Source organism: Orbicella franksi, chromosome 2, assembly GCF_964199315.1.
Source record: "Orbicella franksi chromosome 2, jaOrbFran1.1, whole genome shotgun sequence".
Taxonomy (NCBI): domain Eukaryota; kingdom Metazoa; phylum Cnidaria; class Anthozoa; order Scleractinia; family Merulinidae; genus Orbicella; species Orbicella franksi.
This window is the reverse complement of record NC_138146.1, coordinates 9,868,587-9,889,668: the sequence shown is the minus strand read 5'-3', so window position 1 is coordinate 9,889,668 and position 21,082 is coordinate 9,868,587. Positions and strand designations below refer to the sequence as shown.

At 38.2% G+C, this 21,082-nt stretch overlaps 3 protein-coding genes across 5 annotated transcripts in view; 1 reads left to right on the top strand and 2 right to left on the bottom strand.

Annotated features, from left to right (window-relative positions):
• LOC145479954 (uncharacterized) overlaps nucleotides 1-9,094 on the bottom strand; it is a 49,091-nt gene extending 39,997 nt beyond the window's left edge. For all 3 annotated transcript variants that reach the window (XM_081458425.1, XM_081458423.1, XM_081458424.1), the window contains exons 1-3: nucleotides 7,740-9,094; nucleotides 7,468-7,519; nucleotides 6,420-6,489 (exon numbers count right to left, since the gene is read on the bottom strand). In XM_081458425.1, the coding sequence (XP_081314551.1) occupies nucleotides 6,420-6,489; nucleotides 7,468-7,519; nucleotides 7,740-7,784 (167 nt within the window). In that variant the 5' untranslated portion in view covers nucleotides 7,785-9,094. The remainder of the gene's footprint in view (nucleotides 1-6,419; nucleotides 6,490-7,467; nucleotides 7,520-7,739) is intronic.
• Nucleotides 9,095-9,191: 97 nt separating this feature from the next.
• The window catches only part of LOC145479987 (charged multivesicular body protein 7-like), a 30,146-nt gene continuing 18,255 nt past the window's right edge, over nucleotides 9,192-21,082 (bottom strand). Inside the window, exons 6-10 of the mRNA XM_081458476.1 lie at nucleotides 20,127-20,246; nucleotides 18,900-18,998; nucleotides 18,641-18,683; nucleotides 10,747-10,839; nucleotides 9,192-9,881 (exon numbers count right to left, since the gene is read on the bottom strand). Coding sequence (XP_081314602.1) covers nucleotides 9,631-9,881; nucleotides 10,747-10,839; nucleotides 18,641-18,683; nucleotides 18,900-18,998; nucleotides 20,127-20,246 — 606 coding nt within the window. The 3' untranslated portion in view covers nucleotides 9,192-9,630. The remainder of the gene's footprint in view (nucleotides 9,882-10,746; nucleotides 10,840-18,640; nucleotides 18,684-18,899; nucleotides 18,999-20,126; nucleotides 20,247-21,082) is intronic.
• LOC145480012 (uncharacterized) lies at nucleotides 11,245-12,336 on the top strand. The gene has a single exon (XM_081458507.1). The coding sequence runs from the start codon at nucleotides 11,379-11,381 to the stop codon at nucleotides 12,264-12,266; it is 888 nt and encodes a 295-aa protein (XP_081314633.1). The 5' UTR covers nucleotides 11,245-11,378; the 3' UTR covers nucleotides 12,267-12,336.

The following is a 21,082-nucleotide window of genomic DNA, read 5'->3' as shown; positions in this document are numbered from 1 at the left end:
CAGATTACGTCATTGATAGTGACTCGTGTGACTTCTTTGCTAACCCTTAACTCAAGGGAAAAAACAGTTAAATTTAATCGTGACTTTAAAGAAAGAAAGCGGTTTGTAATAGTGTTCGTATCTTCATGCCCATACATATCCCAAAGAAAGTTCCAGATTAAGACTATTACGTCATCGGAGATGTCACAACGGCTACGACTGATGGTGCGATAATAGAGTTTGCGTTGATCAAGTGCTGTGATGTCTACAGTAATCAATGAATCATCAAAGATGGCTTTGGAATATGCACTGCGTTGCGACTGTAGTACTAAGAAAACAGTTAAATTTTAAAAGCGCGGTTATAAGATCTAACAGATCTTCTTGTTTTTTTTTGTCGGTGACCAGACGCAGACCTCCGCTCGGCCAAATTTAGAGTCACGCAACGTGTGGTGTTTGTTCGCCAAAAGCTCTGAAAACATTAATACGCGGACAATTTTACGGATATTGTTTTCCTTGTTGTGGGTAAAATATATTTTCTTTTGGTTTTATCGAAGCGTTGGATTCGAATCGAATAATAAACACGCTAAAAAAAAGTATTACGTCAGCCATGGAATGCGCTAACATTGCAGCTTTCACTTTCCCTAGGTGACAAATAAGATGGTGTTTACTTTAAGGTTATTTCGGCAGAAGCGACGGTCATCAATTTATTTGAAGTTTTGCTAGTATTTCTTGTGGTTTTAGGCAAATGAAGTAAATTCTTTGGCTGTTTCATCACAGCGAGTTCATAGATTGGAAGGAAACTTAAATATTTGCAAGCCAAGCAGAGAACTTGTCAGAACATGCAAGGATTACGTCATTGGTAGGGAAATAACCACCGCAGCGAAGATAGCCGTGGATAACGCAATTCTTGAATTATGTGACTCGTGTGACTTCTTGGCTAGCCCTTTAATCAAGGGAAAAAACAATTAAATTTAATCCTGACTTTTAAGAAAGAAAATTGTTGTTAATAGTGTTTGTATCTTCATGCCCATACATATCCCGATGAAAGTTCCAGATTAAGACGATTACGTCATCGGAGATTTCACAACGGCTACGACTGGTGGTGCAACAATACAGTTTGTGTTAATCAAGTGATGTGTCTACAGTAATCAATGAATAATCAAAGACTGCTTTGGAATCTGCCCCGCATTGCGACTGTAGAGCTGAGAAAACAGTTAAAATTTAAAAGCGCGGTTATAAGATCTTAAAGATCTTCTTGTTATTTTTTTAACCGCGCGGCCATGGGCCGAGCGCGGTTCTAGGTTTACCCGTGGTTTATTTTTTTTTTTTGTCGGTGACCAGACGCAGACCTCCGCTCGGCCAAACTTTGAGTCACGGAACGTGTGATGTTTTTCCGCCAGAAGCTGTTAAAACATAAATTACACGGACAATTTTACGGATATTGTTTTCTTTTTTGTGGGTAAAATATATTTTCTTTTTTTTTTATCAAAGCGTTGGATTTAAAGGGAATAATAAATACGGTGAAAAAAGGTATTACGTCAGCCATGGAATGCGCTGACGTTGCAGCTTTCACTTTCGCTACGTGACAAATAAGATCGTGTTTACTTTGCAAGTTTATTTCGGCAGAAGCGACGGTCATTAATTTATTTGTAATTTTGCGAGTATTTCTTGCGGTTTTAGGCAAATGAAGTAAATCCTTTGACTTTTTCATCGCAGCGAGTTCATAGATCGGAAGCAAAATTAAATATTTGCAAGCCAAGCAAAGAACGTGTCAGAACGTGCGAAGATTACGTCATTGATAGGGAAACAACCACCGTACTTAAGATAGCCGTAGATAACGCAATTCTTGAATTATGTGACTCGTGTGACTTCTTTGCTAACCCTTAACTCAAGGGAAAAAAACAGTTAAATTTAATCGTGACTTTAAAGAAAGAAAGCGGTTTGTAATAGTGTTCGTATCTTCATGCCCATACATATCCCGTACAAAGTTCCAGATTAAGACTATTACGTCATCGGAGATGTCACAACGGCTACGACTGATGGTGCGATAATAGAGTTTGTGTTCATTAAGTGCTGTGATGTCTACAGTAATCAATGAATCATCAAAGATGGCTTTGGAATATGCACTGCGTTGCGACTGTAGTACTAAGAAAACAGTTAAATTTTAAAAGCGCGGTTATAAGATCTAACAGATCTTCTTGTTTTTTGTCGGTGACCAGACCCAAACTTCCTCTCGGCCAAATTTTGAGTCACGCAACGTGTGATGTTTATTCGCTAAAAGCTGTTAAAACATTAATACACGGACAATTTTACGGATATTGTTTTCTTTGTTGTGGGTAAAATATAACTTCTTTTGGTTTTATCGAAGCGTTGGATTCAAACGGAATAATAAATACGCTAAAAAAGGTATTACGTCAGCCATGGAATGCGTTGAAGTTGCAGCTTTCACTTTCGATAGGTGACAAATAAGATCGTGTTTACTTTGCAAGTTTATTTCCCCAGAGCGAGGGTCATTAATTTATTTGCAATTTTGCGAGTATTTCTTGTGGTTTTAGGCAAATGAAGTAAATTCTTTGGCTGTTTCATCACAGCGAGGTCATAAATCGGAAGGAAAATTAAATATTTGCAAGCCAAGCAAAGAACTTGCCAGAACACACAAGGATGATGTCATTGGTAGGGAAATAACCACCATACTAAAGATAGCCGTGGATAACGCAATTCTTGAATTATGTGACTCGTGTGACTTCTTTGCTAGCCCTTTACTCAAGGGAAAAAACAATTAAATTTAATCGTGAATTTTAAGAGAGAAAGCTGTTGTTAATTTAACTCATCTCAGGTCCTGACTTTGGCGGGAAAAAATTAAAAACCCAGCGCTCGTCAAAAATTATATTTTTTCACCAGAAATTTAGCTCGGAACATATACATATTTATATTCGTTTGAATCGTCGATGAAATGACCTTTTCCGGATATTTTTTCCTTGGGGGTCAACAAAAACCTCCGATAACAAAATCACGCCGAACCCACACGTTGCAAAAAAATCTCTTGAAAACCCACACTTCGAAGCGATATATCACTTTAGCGTTAATAGCTACCACACATCAGCAGAAGGTAAATCTATTCCTTAACAATCCAGCTTTATCGTGTTAAGATTTCAGCGAAATCGAACAAAACCAGAATTAATTAGAATTTTTTTTGTGACCTCACTTCCCAGACTTGACCTAACAAAGAAAGCCACGGTCGCCTATAGCAACCGAAAAACACGAACATAACAAAGCCGACGTTTCGGCCAAAAAACTCCAGAATTATCGCCTGAGAGCTTAAACTTGAATGGGAACATCTTTTTCGAACTTTTTTCAACTGATTTAGACGAAAGACTAATGATCGACGGTGATCAGAAGGAAAATTAAATATTTGCAAACCAAGCAAAGAACATGTTAGAACATGCAAGGATTACGTCATTAGTAGGGAAATAACCACCGTACTAAAAATAGCCTTGAATAAAGGAGGTCTTAAATTATGTGACTCGTGTGACTAGCTTTCCAGCCCTTTACTCGTGGAAAACACCAATGACTTTTAAGAAAGAAAGCAATTGTTAATAGTGTTGTTATCGAATCGTTCATGTCGTTCATATCGTTCATGCCCATACATATCGCGAAGAAAGTTCCAGATTAAGACCATTACGTCATCGGAGATTTCACAACGGCTACGACTGATGGTGCAATAGTACAGTTTGTGTTGATCAAGTGGTGTGATGTCTACAGTAACAAAAGAATCATCAAGGACTGCTTTGGAATGTGCACTGCGTTGGGACTGTAGTGCTACGCAAACAGTTAAATTTTAAAAAGCGCGGTTATAAGATCTAACAGATCTTCTTGTTTAGTTTTGTCGGTGACCAGACCCAAACTTCCTCTCGGCCAAATCTTGAGTCACGCAACCTGCGATGTTTACTCGCCAAAAGCTGTTGAAACATTAATACACGGACAATGTTACGGACATTGTTTTCTTTATTTGTGTGTAAATATATTTTCTTTGGTTTTATCAAAGCGTTGGATTCGAAGGGAAATAATAAATGCGCTAAGAAAAGGTTTTACGTCAGCCATGGAATGCGCTGACGTTGCAGCTTTCACTTTCGCTACGTGACGAATAAGATCGTGTTTACTTTGCCAGTTTATTTCGGCAGAAGCGACGGTCATCAATTTATTTGCAATTTTGCGAATAGTTCTTGTGGTTTTAGGCAAATGAAGTAAATTCTTTGGCTGTTTAAACGCAGCGAGCTCGGTGATCAAAAGGAAAATTAAATATTTGCAAGCTAAGCAAAGAACATGTCAGAACACGCAAGGATTACGTCATTGGTAGGGAAATAACCACTGTACTAAAAATAGCCGTGAAGAACAGAAGTCTTAAATTATGTGACTCGTGTGACTACTTTTCCAGCCCTTTACTCGTGGAAAACACCAATGAAATTTAATCATGACTTTTAAGAAAGAAAGCAATTGTTAATAGTGTTGCTATCGAATCGTTTATATCGTTCATATCGTTCATATCGTTCATGCCCATACATATCCCGAAGAAAGTTCCAGATTAAGACCATTACGTCATCGGAGATTTCACAACGGCTACGACTGATGGTGCAGTAATAGATTTTGTGTTGATCAAGAGATGTGATGTCTACAGTAACAAACGAATCATCAAGGACTGCTTTGGAATGTGCACTGCGTTGCGACTGTAGTGGTAAGCAAACAGTTAAATTTTAAAAGCGCGGTTATAAGATCTAACAGATCTTCTTGTTGTTCTACACTGAGAATTGGTCCATATTTAGTTTACACAGAGAAATTTATTACTCAATTCAAAACAACAGAAAAAAATGATAGGTCACCGTACTCGTTTGCGAGAAATTTTTTTAATGCGCCATTTTTTAATGCGCGCGTGCTAATCACGCGTGAAATTATGCGCAGTAGGGATGCGCAAGGCAATACTGGGGAATGACCTTAAGCACCGACGACGAAGAGCCCAGAGGACGACGACCGGAAGTAAAGTTTTCCTCTTACCGCGCTACTGCGCATGCTAGACCCGTCGTCTACGTGAACTTAGGGGGCTTAAGCAAACGACGACGACGACGACAACGAGAACGTCACCAAACAAAAGGTCTAATGAGCAAAACAGTGGCTATGCACGTGCGTTATAAATCTCTGTGCATTTCTTTGCCGTCCTCTGCAAAACAACGTAAAATGACCAAGTTCTGCGTCATCTACGGAACGTGGACGACGAAGGCTAATTCTTCGTTTTTCCATTTGGAATTGAACACCGTCGTTGCATATTTAGCTTAGGCACGTTTTAAGAGCCATTGGCGTACCGAACAGATCTAGACAATCGCGAATTTCGCTTGTAAAATATAAATACATTTTTTACTAGGCGTCGTCCTCGGTGTCGTCGTCGTCGTTGCTTAAGCTCGCTGTTTAGGATGTCAAAACGTCAGGTTTGCCGTCCTGAGCTAACGTGAGCAGGTATTAATTCATTTACGCAGTGTTTCAGGCAGAAAATGTATATCAAACTATTGAAATGGAAGTTGGTTATTTATTTAACCTCTTCGCTTTGTATTAACCAGATTTTACGGCGAGTTTGGTGTAGAAATCGTTGGTAATAACATTATTTTGGGTTTGTCGATTTGTCCATTGTTGAATTTGCTTGTCAGCGAAAGTAGCAAATTAAATGAGTTCAGAAATTGAAAAATGACTCTGTATTTCATTTTCCTCTGGTTCCTATCTACTTGTAGGCTTTCGCTTGTTTTTGGGATAGAATTTTATACCGTGAAGGTCGTTTTAGATTATATCGGGCCGAAATTCGGCATCATTCATCTCTTCGAGTGAAAACCTGTTATGTTCTTCGTATCAGAAATCGGGATTTTTCGAGATTAATTCCTCATGTAGGACTGAAAATTTGTTGTCTCCGATAGTACCGTTTTCGTAGCTCAAGAGAAACAGGTCTTGGTGCTCGTGAAAGGAAGAGATGACAAAATTGTTCGATAGTTTTACGTCGATGTTTACAAGAACTCAGCTCTGTTTACATGTACTCGCACTTGGTTTCACGCCGTGAACGACGTCCTCAACCCAATCCTACAACAGTTTTACTCGTCGTCCTCGTCCCATTCGTTTCCCACATGATATAACCCTGTTTCCCAGTTGGTGAAGTCGAATTGATGATATGTCACTAAAACACTTACTCCATTTTAAATAACGCCGCATAAAGCTTAAACTTATCATGTTAACGAATACCAATAAAGTGACTGTTATTCAGCCTTGCCAACTCAAAGTCTCAAGCAGCATGGAGTTTGTTCAGTTAGCCTTTTCTAGACGCTTGATACCTTTCCCGTTTTCATTCCACTGCTCTTAACTGAACGCCTGGAGCCGGTTAAGTGTCAGATAATAAACACTCAGCATACCTTAAGGATTGAACGACTTCATTATTCACTGGACTTTCTGTTTGAGCGGTTCCAACAGTAGAGTTTTCAGCTAATGTAGAAAATGATAATTCAAAGTTATTCGTGAAGATTAAAATTGGAATTCCTTCCTTACCTGGGAAAGGGATAAAGTCTCAACTGGTTTGGTATGCTTACAGACAGAGATGGGTTTTTTAATACTTACGCTATCACTGTTACTCAGATTTCGTTGGCCTTCATGAGAGTAAATTTACAATCCGTCGCCACTTATATATCAAAAGTGTCACACAACTTGCCAAACAACAAAATTCCACGCTAATTAGCAAGGTGTGCAGTACCGTTTGCATCATAAAGGGTATCCCAGGGACACATAACACTTTAACTATATCAGTCAGTGAAAAGTTTTCTTACTCTGGTCCTTTTTGGTCTTGAACAGTGGTATTTGACAGACTTTCTTTCAAACACCTTTGTTTATTACTTGCGTGATCTCGCGCCGATTTTGTCGGGATTTGGAAGCTAGTCATTAGCAATAACGTGACAATTTGACGCTTGTCAAGTCGCTGTGTGAGTAGTACAACGTGACAGTAAAGCATGCTTCTACCTTGCAGAGTGCTGTCGCAACTTGTAAGACTTGAGATTTGTTACGAGGTCTTAAGAAAGGATAGTCTCCTCCGCAGCCGTTATTAGGGTCGTCACGCAACGCTTCTCCCCCACTAACAGCTGTTAGTGGGGGAGAAGCGTTGCGTGACGACCCTAATTACGGCTGCGGAGGAGACTAAAGAAAGGACGGTTCTGTAAGATTTTTTTGTTTGTCAACGATTTCAAAGAACTCTCTAATGATGGAACGACTTCCATGCGCGCTCATAAGTGCATCATAATAATGTAATAAGCAAGTCGCTGATTCAGTTGGCTGTACGTTCGAGCTGCTGATTGGCTGCATTTAAAAGGTATCCATGGTTACCGGATTACTAAGTAGCCATAAATCTGACAGCAATATATTCTTACTTTAATGTGGTATCAGGAAATAAAATAACAAAAAAGATTTTCATACCAGCTTGTGTCTCGCCCTTGATTTTGTCAGTGAACACACCTGAAATAGCGATCTAAGGGAGGGTGAGAATAGTAACATTTACTCAAAGTTTTACCATGAATTGGTAATTGTCCACAAAACTATTTCTCGAATTTTAAACCATGGTGATTTCAGTTCAAACTCCTAACAGCTTTCGGAAAAAAATTACGTGCCTTTGTATAGAATAAATTAAAATAAGTGTAAAATGAACGATGCATGTCTTCGACCCCAAAATCTTTTTTGACATTCCATACCTTGGGATCGTTTTCTTCGACTTTGCTGTCCTCTTTGAGTGACATCTCAAGGCCAGATTCCAAAAGACAGCTGTTATGCTTACATCTTCCAGAAGCATACACTGTCCATCAACGTACGATAGAGAAATTTTCACTTTCACATGTTTACAACACCGATGAATTATTTGTAAACGCCGAGCAATTACAACCAGCAGGGTGTGTTGCGTCGGCACTGAACGCTGCAGGCTGTTGAATCAAACAATCGTAAATGTTACATGGAAGTGTTTGCGTGAAGGTTGTTAATCTACAGTCAAAGAACACGAGACCTACAATAACTGAATGACTTGTTCTGTATCACCGCTATAAAACCCCCAAGACAATGCAACGTCATTCGCTTGCCAAATCACCGACTTAAGTTGAACCACCACCATATAATTGTGTAGCCATTGTCCACTGTAGGACCACAGCATCAACATCTAATTTGTTGATTTTCATGGATTTGTGTTTGCCTGTTTGTTTACTTGCTTTTTGTTGCTTCCGTCATTATTCCCGTTTAACTGTCAAGTGAATGAATCAAAAGCTGGACCGACTCCCTTTTACGAGATCAAAAATAATTCCACTGTAAGATTTGCTTCCTGGCTATTTGTACTTTATTTCGATTAGGATGGGCGTTTTTCTAGTTTTCGATTTCTTTTCCAGTGTGACTTTAAAATGAAATTTCGGCCGCCTCCTTGGTTCTCCATAAATGTTTAAAAACAACTTTTCAATACACCCATTTCATTTTTCTTTGAATGGAAAACGTTTGTTTTAATAAAACAGAGTAAACGATTTTAAAAAAACCTGTTTGCGAGAAGCGCGCGCGTCTTTAAAACTAACACATTGTTCAAAACAAAGAAGCTACAATTTTCTTACCTCAAAGTTGATTACCTCGTTTCGTTGCTGATCTTGAAATGCATTTTTTTCATAATGGAAAGCGAGTGTTTATTATCAATATTAAACGTACTTCACATCACTGTAAAGTCCATAACGTCATAAATTCTGACGTAACAAACGCAAATTAAACATGGAGGTCGCTGACCAGTACTTAACTTTTACCAAGACAGTGGGAATGAATCGAAAGAAATTAGTGAGAATGATATCTCACAAACAATTAGTCAATCAATTTCAACTTGTTCGCATCACTACGCCGCTAATGTACCATTTATAAACGGTCAAGCTATAACAACTTCTGGAAACTAACTAGTCACTGTCAAATAATGAAATTGATACTCGATTGATCAGGAAAACAAGTACCACGAAGACATTTTAATTTTGAATATTGAAAATGACCTACAGTACATTGTATCTCTCAGTTTCTTTGAAAAACGGTCTAGTAACGGTCTGCGGTCATACAAAGGCTTGATGTCTTGCATTGTGAACAACCTAACTACACGTATGCATGTGGCTAAGCTATCAATGAATTATTCAAACCACATAAAATCAACATCATTTAATTGGTCTGCATATATACAACATGAGAAAGAGACACAAACTATATGTTAATTTACAATTGAATTCATTTGATTCTACAGGTAAAATAAAAATTCCTAACGTGGCTGTGACTAAATATTTGTACAGAAAATGACGACCTCCCATTAAGAAATGCAAAAGATTTGCTTATAACCATCCTTCCTCGTTATAGTAGTTCAATTGTCCACAAGAGAAGGACCTACATAAGTGTTAGTACCTCTGTAGTTACCGTCATATGCGCATTGATGTTGTTCGTCAAACCCTAACACCAGAATTTACTCAGTCTCTCCTATTCGCTACAACAGTTGGAAAATTTCAAATAAACTTGTGGTGTCATATTTTTGCCTATATTTACTCGTTCAAGTACAGTTTACACACCACCCTACTACCTTCGACATTGTACTTAGCTGGATACCAATGGTCTAGGTTTCTCTCTTGGTGCGGAGGTTCCAGTTTTAATCAGACTGTGTGAAGGAACCTCTGGTAAATGTACAGGTTCTCTATCCACCCACTGATTATGAGTGCTGTTCACGCTCGCCTCAGGCCTCAGGGCGGGCCTCGACAAGGGAGAGCGGGACTGGTGATCAACCAGCGGTGGTAAGCCGCCGGTTATTTGCTGCACGTTTGTTCCAGGTAATATCGCAGGGGCTGTCTCTGGAAAAATAACAAAAAATAGCAAAACAAACACTGACAAATAGTTGCTCGGGAGTGAGAGGTAGGAGAGAGATGGCGTTCTTCTAAATACAGCAGAGAAATGTTAATGCAAGATGTCAGCAAGGCTGGTATTGGTCCATGCAGACTCTCCAAGGTTTATTGCCACAAACGTTTAAACAGAACTTCCCTTATTTTTTACCTTTTTCCCAGAATAGATTGCGGAAAGAAACTGGCCATAGCTTCTTGTTTTTCTGGTTTGCTCTTATGAATTGCGGCTAAAGTGTTTGCCAAACGTTCTTCAATTTTTCCAATTTAGTTCTGTTGCTTGGCTGGGGCTTCTCGCCGACTCCTTAGAGTGGGCTTTCCATATTGGATATAAACGATCTCTTTATCCCAACAGCCTCCTACTAAACGATGAAACGTTTTTTTTTTTGTTCATCAGTGATGTTGGATAGCGATTGATCGTTTAGTATAAGTGAATTGAAGCCAGTGTAAAGAGCAAAATATTGACCATAGATGTTATCGGTTTTATAAATAAATCAGTTATTTATTATTTGAAAGCTTTACGCTTTCTGTAGTGTCCAGACCGCAGTAAGGAGTCACGGTCAAATATGAAATAACTGGCCCCAGTTGTTCGAAAGTTGGACAACGCTATCCAGTGGATATGTGTTAACAAAACAAACCACGCTATCCACTGGATAGTGATTTATCCTGCCGGTGGAAAGCGTTATCAACCTTTCGAACAACCCGGGGCTGATTTATTTAACGAAGGATTTTAATATCGAGCGAAAAGAAACTACAGAAAGGGATTGGGTTAAGTAACGAGGCAATTTGCATTTGGTTGAAAATACAGGTCTGTTGTTACCTTTGTCTCCAATAGCGAGGCTTTCCAGCTCGCGTTCCAGCTCTTCCAGTTCAGTCGATCCTATCCCAGCAGTCTCAGCGACCCGTACGTTACCTTAACAAAGTGATATTAGATCTTAGTGTCACCCAACTTGTGGACTAATGCAAATCATGCATTTTGATTGGCTACGCTACTAGAGGACTATTAGTAATGGTCCTCGAGTAGCGAAATTGGCGCAATCGAGCGTGACGCTTTCTTTCGTTTCATTCCCAAATAAATATTTCTTCAAGTTGCATTTGCTAACTTTATTATTGCCTTTTCTGTCCGACTGGTTGAGTGATACTAAAACAATTAGACCCTTCGCCCTTAAGGGCCACGGGTTTAATTGTTAATTAGTACTCGTAAATATAACAAAGTTAGTTTGCTTACATGGAAAACACAACAAGACAATGATTTTATCACGTTACAGGTCCTCAGAATCAAAATAACGAGAAAACATTCTGAAAATTACGCGTCCACCATGTTAGAAACTTTTCTAATAGCTGGTTTTCACATGACGTCACTAAAATTCGAACGGAACTGGGTCGAGGCATGCTGGGCGGATAGTCGTGTTTCTGAAGCTTTCCGCAATTTCAATAGTTTTTTAACGCTTTATGGCCGATGCTACTTTAAATCTTAAAAGGAAAAAGCGTGGAAGCAATTCAAGTACCTCCGACAACGAATTGAGGTCTCCGGAAGAAAAAAGGGCCAGAGATAAGCCTTTGAACGTTGACATAGCGTCGTCTTCAGGGAACAAAATTCCGCAGAAAATAGAAATGACTCACGACCTTGGCGCAAAAGTTGACCTTATTCTTTCTAGTCTCGAAGCAGTAAATTCAAAACTTGAGTCAATTAACGCTGTGGTTGTTAGCCTAGAAGAGAAACTGTGTAAAGTACAGGGCAGAGTGGAAATGCTCGAACAAGATCAGTCGAAGTCGAAGGACGCCATTAAAAATATGCATGATGGCCTCCAAGCATTGAATACCATTGTTGAAGAATGTAAGACCGCTGGTGATAGAGTTAAGAATTACTGCGATGATAAATACAAGGATCTACAAGATCAATTGTTGTACGCGGAGGTTTATCAACGGCGCGAGAATCTTCGCTTTCATGGCATAGAAGAGAAGACCGGTGCTAAGGAAGATACCCACTCTGTTCCTCAAGAATTCTTTGTGCAAGTGCTGGAGATTCAGCCAGGAGAAGTTCAAAAAATTGAGTTCCAACGGGTGCACAGAGTAGGAAAAACAAACGTAGACGGAAAGCCGACAGCGATAATAGCGAGTTTTCTGCGTTATCAAGATCGAGAATCCATCTTTTCTAAGACGAGTCTTTTGAAAGATTCTCAGTTTGGCATCTCAGCGGACTTGCCGAAGGAGATTGTTAAAAGGCGCAAGGAGCAGTTTAAGAAGTTGATTGAGGCAAGAAAATCCGGTAAGCTTGCATTTTTCAGTCGTGCGGAGCCCGACAAGTTTTATATTGACAGAGTTTTAGTACCGTTATGAACTGACACTCGTGTTTTGCTAGCAAAATTTCGTTGTCATGTCATAAAGATCTTTCTCTATAGACACTTAAATTTACAGTGTATGTTAGCATAAAATAACAATGTCAAACAGTATATTTGAGGATGGTTAGGGTACGTTGACTACATGAATTTCATGTTTAGGGTTACAGGGATGTTATTGTTTATCGTTCCGCGTTAAGCTTACATTTAAGGCCGTAAGGTGGTAGATTTTCTTTTTTGGAGAGTCGACATCCAATACGAATTGCGGGGCATTCACCATCTTTTGTAGTTTCAGTGTCCCGTTAGGTGTTTTTTCGATTCGATCCACAGTAGCGCAGCAGTTTTTTCTGGCTACTGTAAAATATGTCGTTAGGGTTTCAGTGTCTCGTGTTGCGTGTTTTTATTTTTTTGTAAAGTAGTTTACTGCATAAAATTTTGCTCTTTGTTAGGTATAGGGTCAAATTCAAATTCAAGGTCAATTTCTCTCAAAGCTGGCTTTGCAGCCAACCAACGTATTTGTTTTGATCGGTGGAATTTAAATGGAATATTATGCAAATATGGCTCCTAGCAATATTAATTTTAAATTGTTGTCACTAAATGCTCGAGGGATTCCATCTTTGGAGAAGCGAAAGGTATTGTTTGGGTGGTTAATGAAAGATAGAGCGGATATTTGTTTTTTGCAAGAATCATATAGTACTCCTGAAGTGGAGAAAATTTGGAAATCTCAATGGAAAGGGGAAATGTTTTTCTCGCATGGTACGGAACATAGCAGGGGTGTCCTCATTCTAATTAAAAATTCTTTAGAGTTCGAACTTAAAACTATAAAAGTGGATAAAAACGGCCGTTTCATCATCTTAGAAGCAAATGTCCAGGATCATCCCTTTGTCTTTGTTAACTTGTATGCCCCGAACAAAACAAACGAGCAATCTACATTTTTTGACGAGATCCGTGAAGAATTGGATAACCTTTGTCTAGCGGAAGATTGTAACATTGTAATCGGTGGTGATTTTAACGTAATTTTCGACCCTGATCTGGATGGAAATGGTGGAAACCCAAAACGAAAAGAATCGGTTAAGTGCACTGAGAACATCTGCCTTGCTAATGATTTAATTGATATATGGAGGATTAGAAACTCAAATGTAAAACGTTTTACATGGCGTCAGAAGACGCCCGTGATCCAAAGGAGGCTCGATTTCTGGCTAGTAAGCAATGGCATGCAGGAAGATAATGTTGATGTCATTCCATCGCTTAAATCTGATCATTCAGCAATTGTGCTATCTACAAATGGAATTGAGATTAGATCCCGTGGTCCCTCGTTTTGGAAGCTTAATTCAAGCTTGTTAGATGATAAGGAATATGTCTTTAATTAATATGAAATACCCATTATGGAACGATGAATTCAAAGAAGTTACAGATCCGAGGCTTTTCTGGGATCTGATGAAGTACAGAATTCGCCAAGAAAGTATTTCTTACAGTAAACTGAAAGCCAAAGAGCGACGGTCAAAAATGGTAGCATTAGAATCTAAGCTCAATGACTGTCAAAAAATGTGTGATCAAGATCCTTGGCCAAAAAATATGAACACGTTTGAGGTTTTGAAGACAGAGTTTGAGCTCCAGAATGATTACATCACCCAAGGGGCAATAATACGAACCCGAGCCACCTGGTACGAGCAAGGAGAAAAAAGCAACAAATATTTTTTAAATTTAGAAAATTCCAGAGGTAAGGAAAGTTCAATTCGGAAGATATTTAAGGAAGATGAATCCTCAACATCAAATCCTCCAGTGATTATGAAGGAACTTTGTTCCTTCTATTCTGACCTTTAAAAAAAAGTATAAATGAGAATAGTGAAACTTTGACAGATTTATTTATGAGGGATTTACATCTTCCGAAATTGACCTCGGACCAAAGAGAAAGATGCGATGAAAAATTAACGGTAGGAGAATGTTTTAACACTTTAAACACTTTAAACACATTCCAAAACTCCAGGGAATGACGGGCTCACGGTAGAATTTTATTTAGTGTTTTGGCGAATAGTAGGTAAGCATCTGATTGATTGCTTTAATTATGCACATGATCATGGCGAGCTCTCCAATTCTCAAAAACAAGCTTAATTACTTTGTTGGAAAAGAATGGAAAGGACAAAAGGTTGATAAAAAATTGGCGCCCAATTTCCCTAATCAATGTGGACGCCAAAATAGCTTCTAAAACTTTAGCCAAACGATTGGAACCAATCTTACCCGAGTTAATTCAATGCAGTCAAAATGCGTACGTAAAAGGAAGGTCAATTTTCGACGCTGTAAGAACTATTGACGATATTTTGGAATACACCAAACATACGAAAATGTCAGGCATTCTCGTTGCTATTGACTTTGAAAAAGCGTTTGACTCTTTGGATCATACTTATCTTTTAAAAGTTCTCAATGCCTTCAACTTTGGGCCATCTTTTATTCAATGGATCCGTACTTTGTATTCAAATATATCAAGTTGTGTTATCAACAATGGTTTTACATCAGATTATTTTACAGTTGGTCGAGGTGTGCGGCAAGGAGACCCACTCTCACCTCTTCTTTTCACATTAGGATTAGAAATTCTGGCATGCAGTATTCAAAAAAATGACAAGATTCAGGGTATTCAAATTGGCAATTCCGAGGTTAAAGTGTCACTTTTTGCAGATGATTTGACCTGTTTTCTCCGTAACAGATCCTCATATGATTGTTTACGAGAGTGCCTTAGTATATTCTCGGAATGTTCTGGTCTCAAAGTAAATGAGGAGAAGACTGATTTTTTTTATTTTAGGCAAAAGGAATTCAGAGTTTGAGACGTTCCCCCATGAATTTAAAACTTCGGTTAAAATTCTTGGTGTGCATTTTGATTATAAAAATGTAAGGAGAAAGAAAGCCAACTTCGATTCTGTCCTGAAATCCATCAAAAAGGTATTGAATATGTGGAAGTGGAGGGGCCTGACGCTCATTGGTAGAATTCAAATAGTGAAATCATTCGCCATACCCAAAATTCTGTCCAAGGCATCTTTAATTCCGGTGTCCAGTGAACTCATTAAAGAAGTTAATAAAGAACTTTATTCGTTTATCTGGAAGGGCAAGGACAAGGTCAAACGTTCAACTTTAATATTGAAGATGGCGGTTTAAAAATGCTGGATCTTGAATCTATGATCTCTGCTCAAAGAGTCATGTGTGTAAAGAAATACGTTGAAAATTATGAAAGTCCCTGGAAGTATGTTTTGGATTTTTATCTGAAGAAAGTGGGTGGAAAATTTTTGTTTCAATGCAATTTTGATAATCGGACTCGTCATCTTATGAAGGGTTAATGAATCAAATTATCTGGAACAACAAGTATATTTTAAGTGAGGGTAAATCCATCTTTCAGTCGGTTTTCTATAATTTAGGAATTCTTAAGGTTGGCGACCTGGTTTCTAAGGAGGGTGTTTTTCTCAAAAGTGACAAAATTCTGAATTGCTCTTTTTCCCCTTGTTACTCCTTTGCCCTAAAGGGTGTTTTTGATGCTATCCCAAAGGAAAGGCGTTCTATAATTAAACCAAGCCCATATTGTGCTCCCTCTCCTATGGATCAAGCTTGTTTTGAATTGACAATTGCGGGTAAAACGATCGACCTCGCTAATGTTACATCTAAGTTGGTCTACAACGAATTTCGCACTTTGAAGCAAACTCCTGCCACTGCGAAATCTAAAATTTTAAGTAAATACCCTGATCTTACCATTGACTGGAAAAAGTTGTATTCTTTAGCTTTTGAAACTGCGTTAGACACCAAACTAAGAGAATTCCAATATAAAATATCAAACCTGATTATTTTCACTAATAAAAAACTTCACCGGTTCAAAATGGTAGAATCCCCTTTATGTGCTTTTGGCAATGCAGAGGAGGAATCCCTGGAGCATTTATTGTATTTTTGTGAGTCATCGAGTTTCTTTTGGAAAGAACTGTTATCTTGGATTGTAGTGGATGCCAATATTGTACTTAATGCATCACTGTTAGATATTCTTTTTGGGAAATTTGACCTTGAGAAAGATTTTCTTTTAGTGAATCATATTCTTTTGCTTGCTAAATATTTTATTTTTAGTATCACTTAACTAGTGGACAAATGCAAATCCTGCATTTTAATTGGCTACGCTACTAGAGGACTATTAGCAATAGTCCTCGAGTAGCGAAATTGGCGCAATCGAGCGTGACGCTTTCTTTCGGTTTATTCCCTAATAAATATTTCTTCAACTTGCATTTGCTAACTTTATTACTGCCTTTTCTGTCCGACTAGTTGGGTGATACTAAAACAATTAGACCCTTCGCCCTTAAGGGCCACGGGTCAATAGCCCATGAGGCGAAGCCGAATGGGCTATTGACCCGTAGCCCGCAAGGGCTACGGGTCTAATTTTTAAATAAGTGCAAGCTTTTTAAAGTTATCCCATCACTTTTAGTCTTCAAAGCTAAGTCAAAAGCAACCTATAAATTAGAATTATATATTGCAAAAGAGAAGGGAATATTACTAAACCATTATAAAAAGTGGGATAGCTTTCTGTCTTGGCTGTCTTGATGCCTTGCATATTTATGTACACGTAACTTTTTTCTTTGTTGTTTGAGCCGTTTTTATTTGTATTTCATTCATAGTAGTCACACCGATACACAACAACAACGACACCAGAAATCACGTTTTGTATCTTGAATGTTTGTAATCTTGACCCTAGGCACCTAATATTTTACTTTAACGCAGTGCAGTAAATGAATGTTTCGAATGTAGCTTACTAACTTTTTTCCTCTTAGTTTTTGTAGTATTTTGTTTTTCGTTTCTTTCACTTGTATTGTTATTTTATTTTTCGTACTGTATTGTAATTATGTCTTTTTTAATGGCAAAAACCAAATAAAATTAAAAAAAAAAACTAAAATTCGAACTACAAAACTATTGATCTTCCTGAGATTTTACTTACATGATGTATAAGACCAGCTGAAAACTAATATTCATACAAATTTTCGCTCCGAATGGGTTCTTGGTTTTGTGATACACTACGCTTGAATTTCTAAGCTTTTGCGTGACGCGGCATTTATATGACGGCCTAGAGAGCTGTCATGGTGGTTAAAAAAGTGACTTATTTCGGGGAACTTGGCTATCTAAACAGTTCATGTCTTAGAAAAAGTGTTATTTTCATGTTTTAGAGTTCCTCGATGGATAAATTCACGCTTTTGTAGCAAAACTCAATGACAGATGTTTCTGTTGGTTTCCGGCCGCCATGTTGGTGCCCATACGGATGGGCACCAGCATGGCGTCTCCATACAAATCTCTATAAATTTGGGTGAAAAATTTCTCCGCATATCTCGCATAAGAAAAATTGCTGTGACCAGAATTTTGCCGAGATTCTGGACTTTATCTATTGACCGGTTTTGATTTTGATTTTGATCTATTTTGAACTGCGTGACACTGAAAACCAGCAATAATGCGATAAGTCCTAAGTTCTAGTCGTTTGTTAATATTTATTTTCACTTAATACTTTTATTATATGGCTAGTTCCGTGAGCGGGCAAGATGAATCAAATCCTGCGCTGTGATTGGCTACCCGAGCGGGCAAGATGGAGCTATCTTGCCCGCTCGGGACTACCCGCCGTATCCCGCAAGAAAATTTCCCCGAAAGCCATATAATAAGTCCTTTATTGACCAAGCTTGTTCGGTCAAGATGGCTGGATATTGGTCTCGTTCTTTTTTACGAGTTTATGGACCTCGACTCTGTCTCGGTCCATAAACTCGCCAAAAAAAAAAAAGAACTTGGCCAATATCCAGCCATTTTGACCTCATACTTGGTCAATAACCCATATATATCAACTGTCTGCCTGGCTCCGCTGACCCCTATGGTTTTTCCAGGCCGTCAGTAATCTAATTTTACGTATTGTAACTATGTAATCAATTATAAATTGTAGACAAGAAATAGCAAAATTAAGATTATTGTTGTTGTTGTTTATCGTTCCGCGCTGAAACCGGCCAAGAAAGTACACAAGAAATACACTTGAAGCACATTTTGCCTTTGCCATGTCTTCATTTTGGAAACATTTACTTAATAACATATTCGAAACACAAAATAAAACGTTATCGACTACGCCTGAAGTAGATAAATTTATGAACTAGTCGTGGAGAATTTGGCATTCAATGGCACGTCATTCCTTTTAGTTTGTTATTCAAGATCACGGAGTGGTCAATGAACCACAATTGTCACAGTACATCTTCTGATTGGTCAGGAGAATCAGTTGTCTGAGGTCGGGTTAATAAACGTCGAGGGAGATTTCTTAAAAACCAGACGCAGTATGTATTCGTGTCCTGGCGCATAATCGATAAAATAACAGTAAATGAAAGGGGTACAAACCTTCTGTAAGAGCTGAATCTATGTCTTGAGATGCGTTTAAGGTCTATAACAAGGAAATTCACAAACAACAGTATAAGTACACTGCATCATTCATTGATAACCTTCTCACTACATGTAGCAACTTATCACTTGCTATGAGATACGATAGATTACGACGTCACACCAATGTATTACATTCCACGGCACAATTCTCTCATCCCACACTATACTACTAGTATTTTTTGTATTTATTCTGAGAAAAACCTGAACATTAACCGACCTCATTAAGTTCGTCCATAACATCCTCCACAGCGTCAATAGTTATTTCTGAATGTGCGCCCTTCAGTGCTGCTGTTCCTGACTTGAGAGCCTCGATAACCTATCGGTAAGTCAGTTCAGCGTTAGAAAATAGCAAGCACTAGTTGAAGAAGAAATGAATTTCAAAAAAAAAAAAAAAAATTAACTGTCCACGTCAACTTTCTTCGGGTTTTCCTTCTGTTTCTATGTTTACATTCAATATATTTATACAGCATAATTCACAAAGGTCTCTCATCACTGTGAATGTGTGTACAACAACTCCGCCCCCTCCCCCCCAAAAAAGAAAGTAGACAAACAAACAAACACAAGAACCTACAAACTAATCAAGGAAATAACCGGGTGCTAATAAATGTAACAAAAATATTAAGCTGATCTGTTATGAACGTCGGCAAGGATCAACAATAAAAAATTCCATTCTTTGAAAGATATGTTGTTAAAACTGTACTTCCAGTATCATTAAAATGATTCCGATAGAATGAGCTCGTCACACGGGTTTGGTTCACAATGTGCGCAGGGATATTGATAGCGATTTTCATTACCGTGAACAACTTTGTACATGATAGTAAAACAAACTATTTTACAACGCAGCTCTAAGGTTTGACACTTCAGGCTGTTCAACTGGTAAGTTAAACTATCTTCGATACTTTGGGGTTTACACTGGCTCCCAGTGCAATTAAAGAATTATTTTTAAAATACTATTACTGACTTATAAGGCCCTTAATGGACTGACACTCAGCTACATCAAAGACCTACTGAGATATGAGAACTCGGGCCAGCCGCGTATTAAGATCTTCAAACAACTAGTTCCTTCACGAGCCTGTGGCTAGTCTAAAAACATATGGTGATAAGGCATACTCTGTAGTAGGACCAAAACATTGGAACAAATTTCCATTAAACATCAAGCAGTCATCATCAGAAGCCTTATTTAAAACTAAACTCAAGACAGATCGTTTTAAGGACGCATTAGATTTGTAATTGGTATTCGAAACCTGAACAGTATTGACAGTTGATTGAAATTTAATTTTTTTTAATTTCCTGTCCTTGCCACAAGTCGATTACTCTTCCTCTGCACGCAGACAGCTAAAGTAATCATCAATATTGTCAACAAAACTTTTACTCCAAAGCAGCTCCCTTTATTCAATCTTAGACAAACATTTACTGCTAGAAATGAATCACGACCAGTCCTCACCATTTTGTCTGTGTGTGCGTTTTGTATTCTGTGTAAAATTTCTTCAAATGAGTTCAAGTTGGATATGGCCTTGTCCAGTGTGCGTTGTCTAAGCTCCTTCTTTCTTAGCAGTTTAAGGGCCTGTAAAATGAATCATGGGAAAAGATATAAATCACCATGTTACATGCAATCATCAACAACTACCCCTCCCCCCTCCCCTCAACACGACACCATGTCAGTGTTTAGTATTTGGCTGCGTGCACGTAGTACACGAACATTGAACACTCAAAACACAGGATGCAGTCAACTGATAACCATTACTACACTGAAACTGAATTAAATTAGTTAAGTAAACCTGCCATTTTAACCATGCAACTTTAACTGATATTTATCTGGGAACAATGGCATGTCATTGTTCTTGAAAGTTGATGTTCCCATGACAGCTATATCTTGACAGGCATGTTTTCCAAATTTGGAATTTTCTTGCTTTATCGAGAAATTTAACTTTCATGCAATCATTTTTACATTTCAGAAGCAGTGTCTGGAACCTATGTTTTAATCCCAAAACTTTTGAAAGTAATTGCTGAATCACTTTGCCATTCTTTGCAAGTCTGTGAACTAGCAAACTTTCCATGTAGTTACTCATGCAGCCGCTTACTGTCTTTTGCAATGACTGATTCCAAGCCATGATTTCCCTGACAAACATGTCTAAGTAATTTCTCAATCTGTGAACACATTCTTCTTCCTTTAACAACTTCTTCCTTTTTCCATTCATCAACGAGTTTTGTGTGTGGAGCATAACCTGTTTTTTCAATGTTTCAGCCACTGTAATTGATTTACCACATCATCTCATGAATGCATTGAAAATAAACAACTTGATCACGTCATTAAAATAATCTCCCTCTCTTTAAATTATTACAGACCAGCTTGGGAAGATGGAAATGCCCTTGCAGAGCTTGTAAATCACTTGTCTAATC

Coding starts and splice junctions, on each gene's coding strand:
- LOC145480012 (XM_081458507.1), top strand. CDS start 11,379: ATGGCCGATGCTACTTTAAATCTTAAAAGGAAAAAGCGTGGAAGCAAT.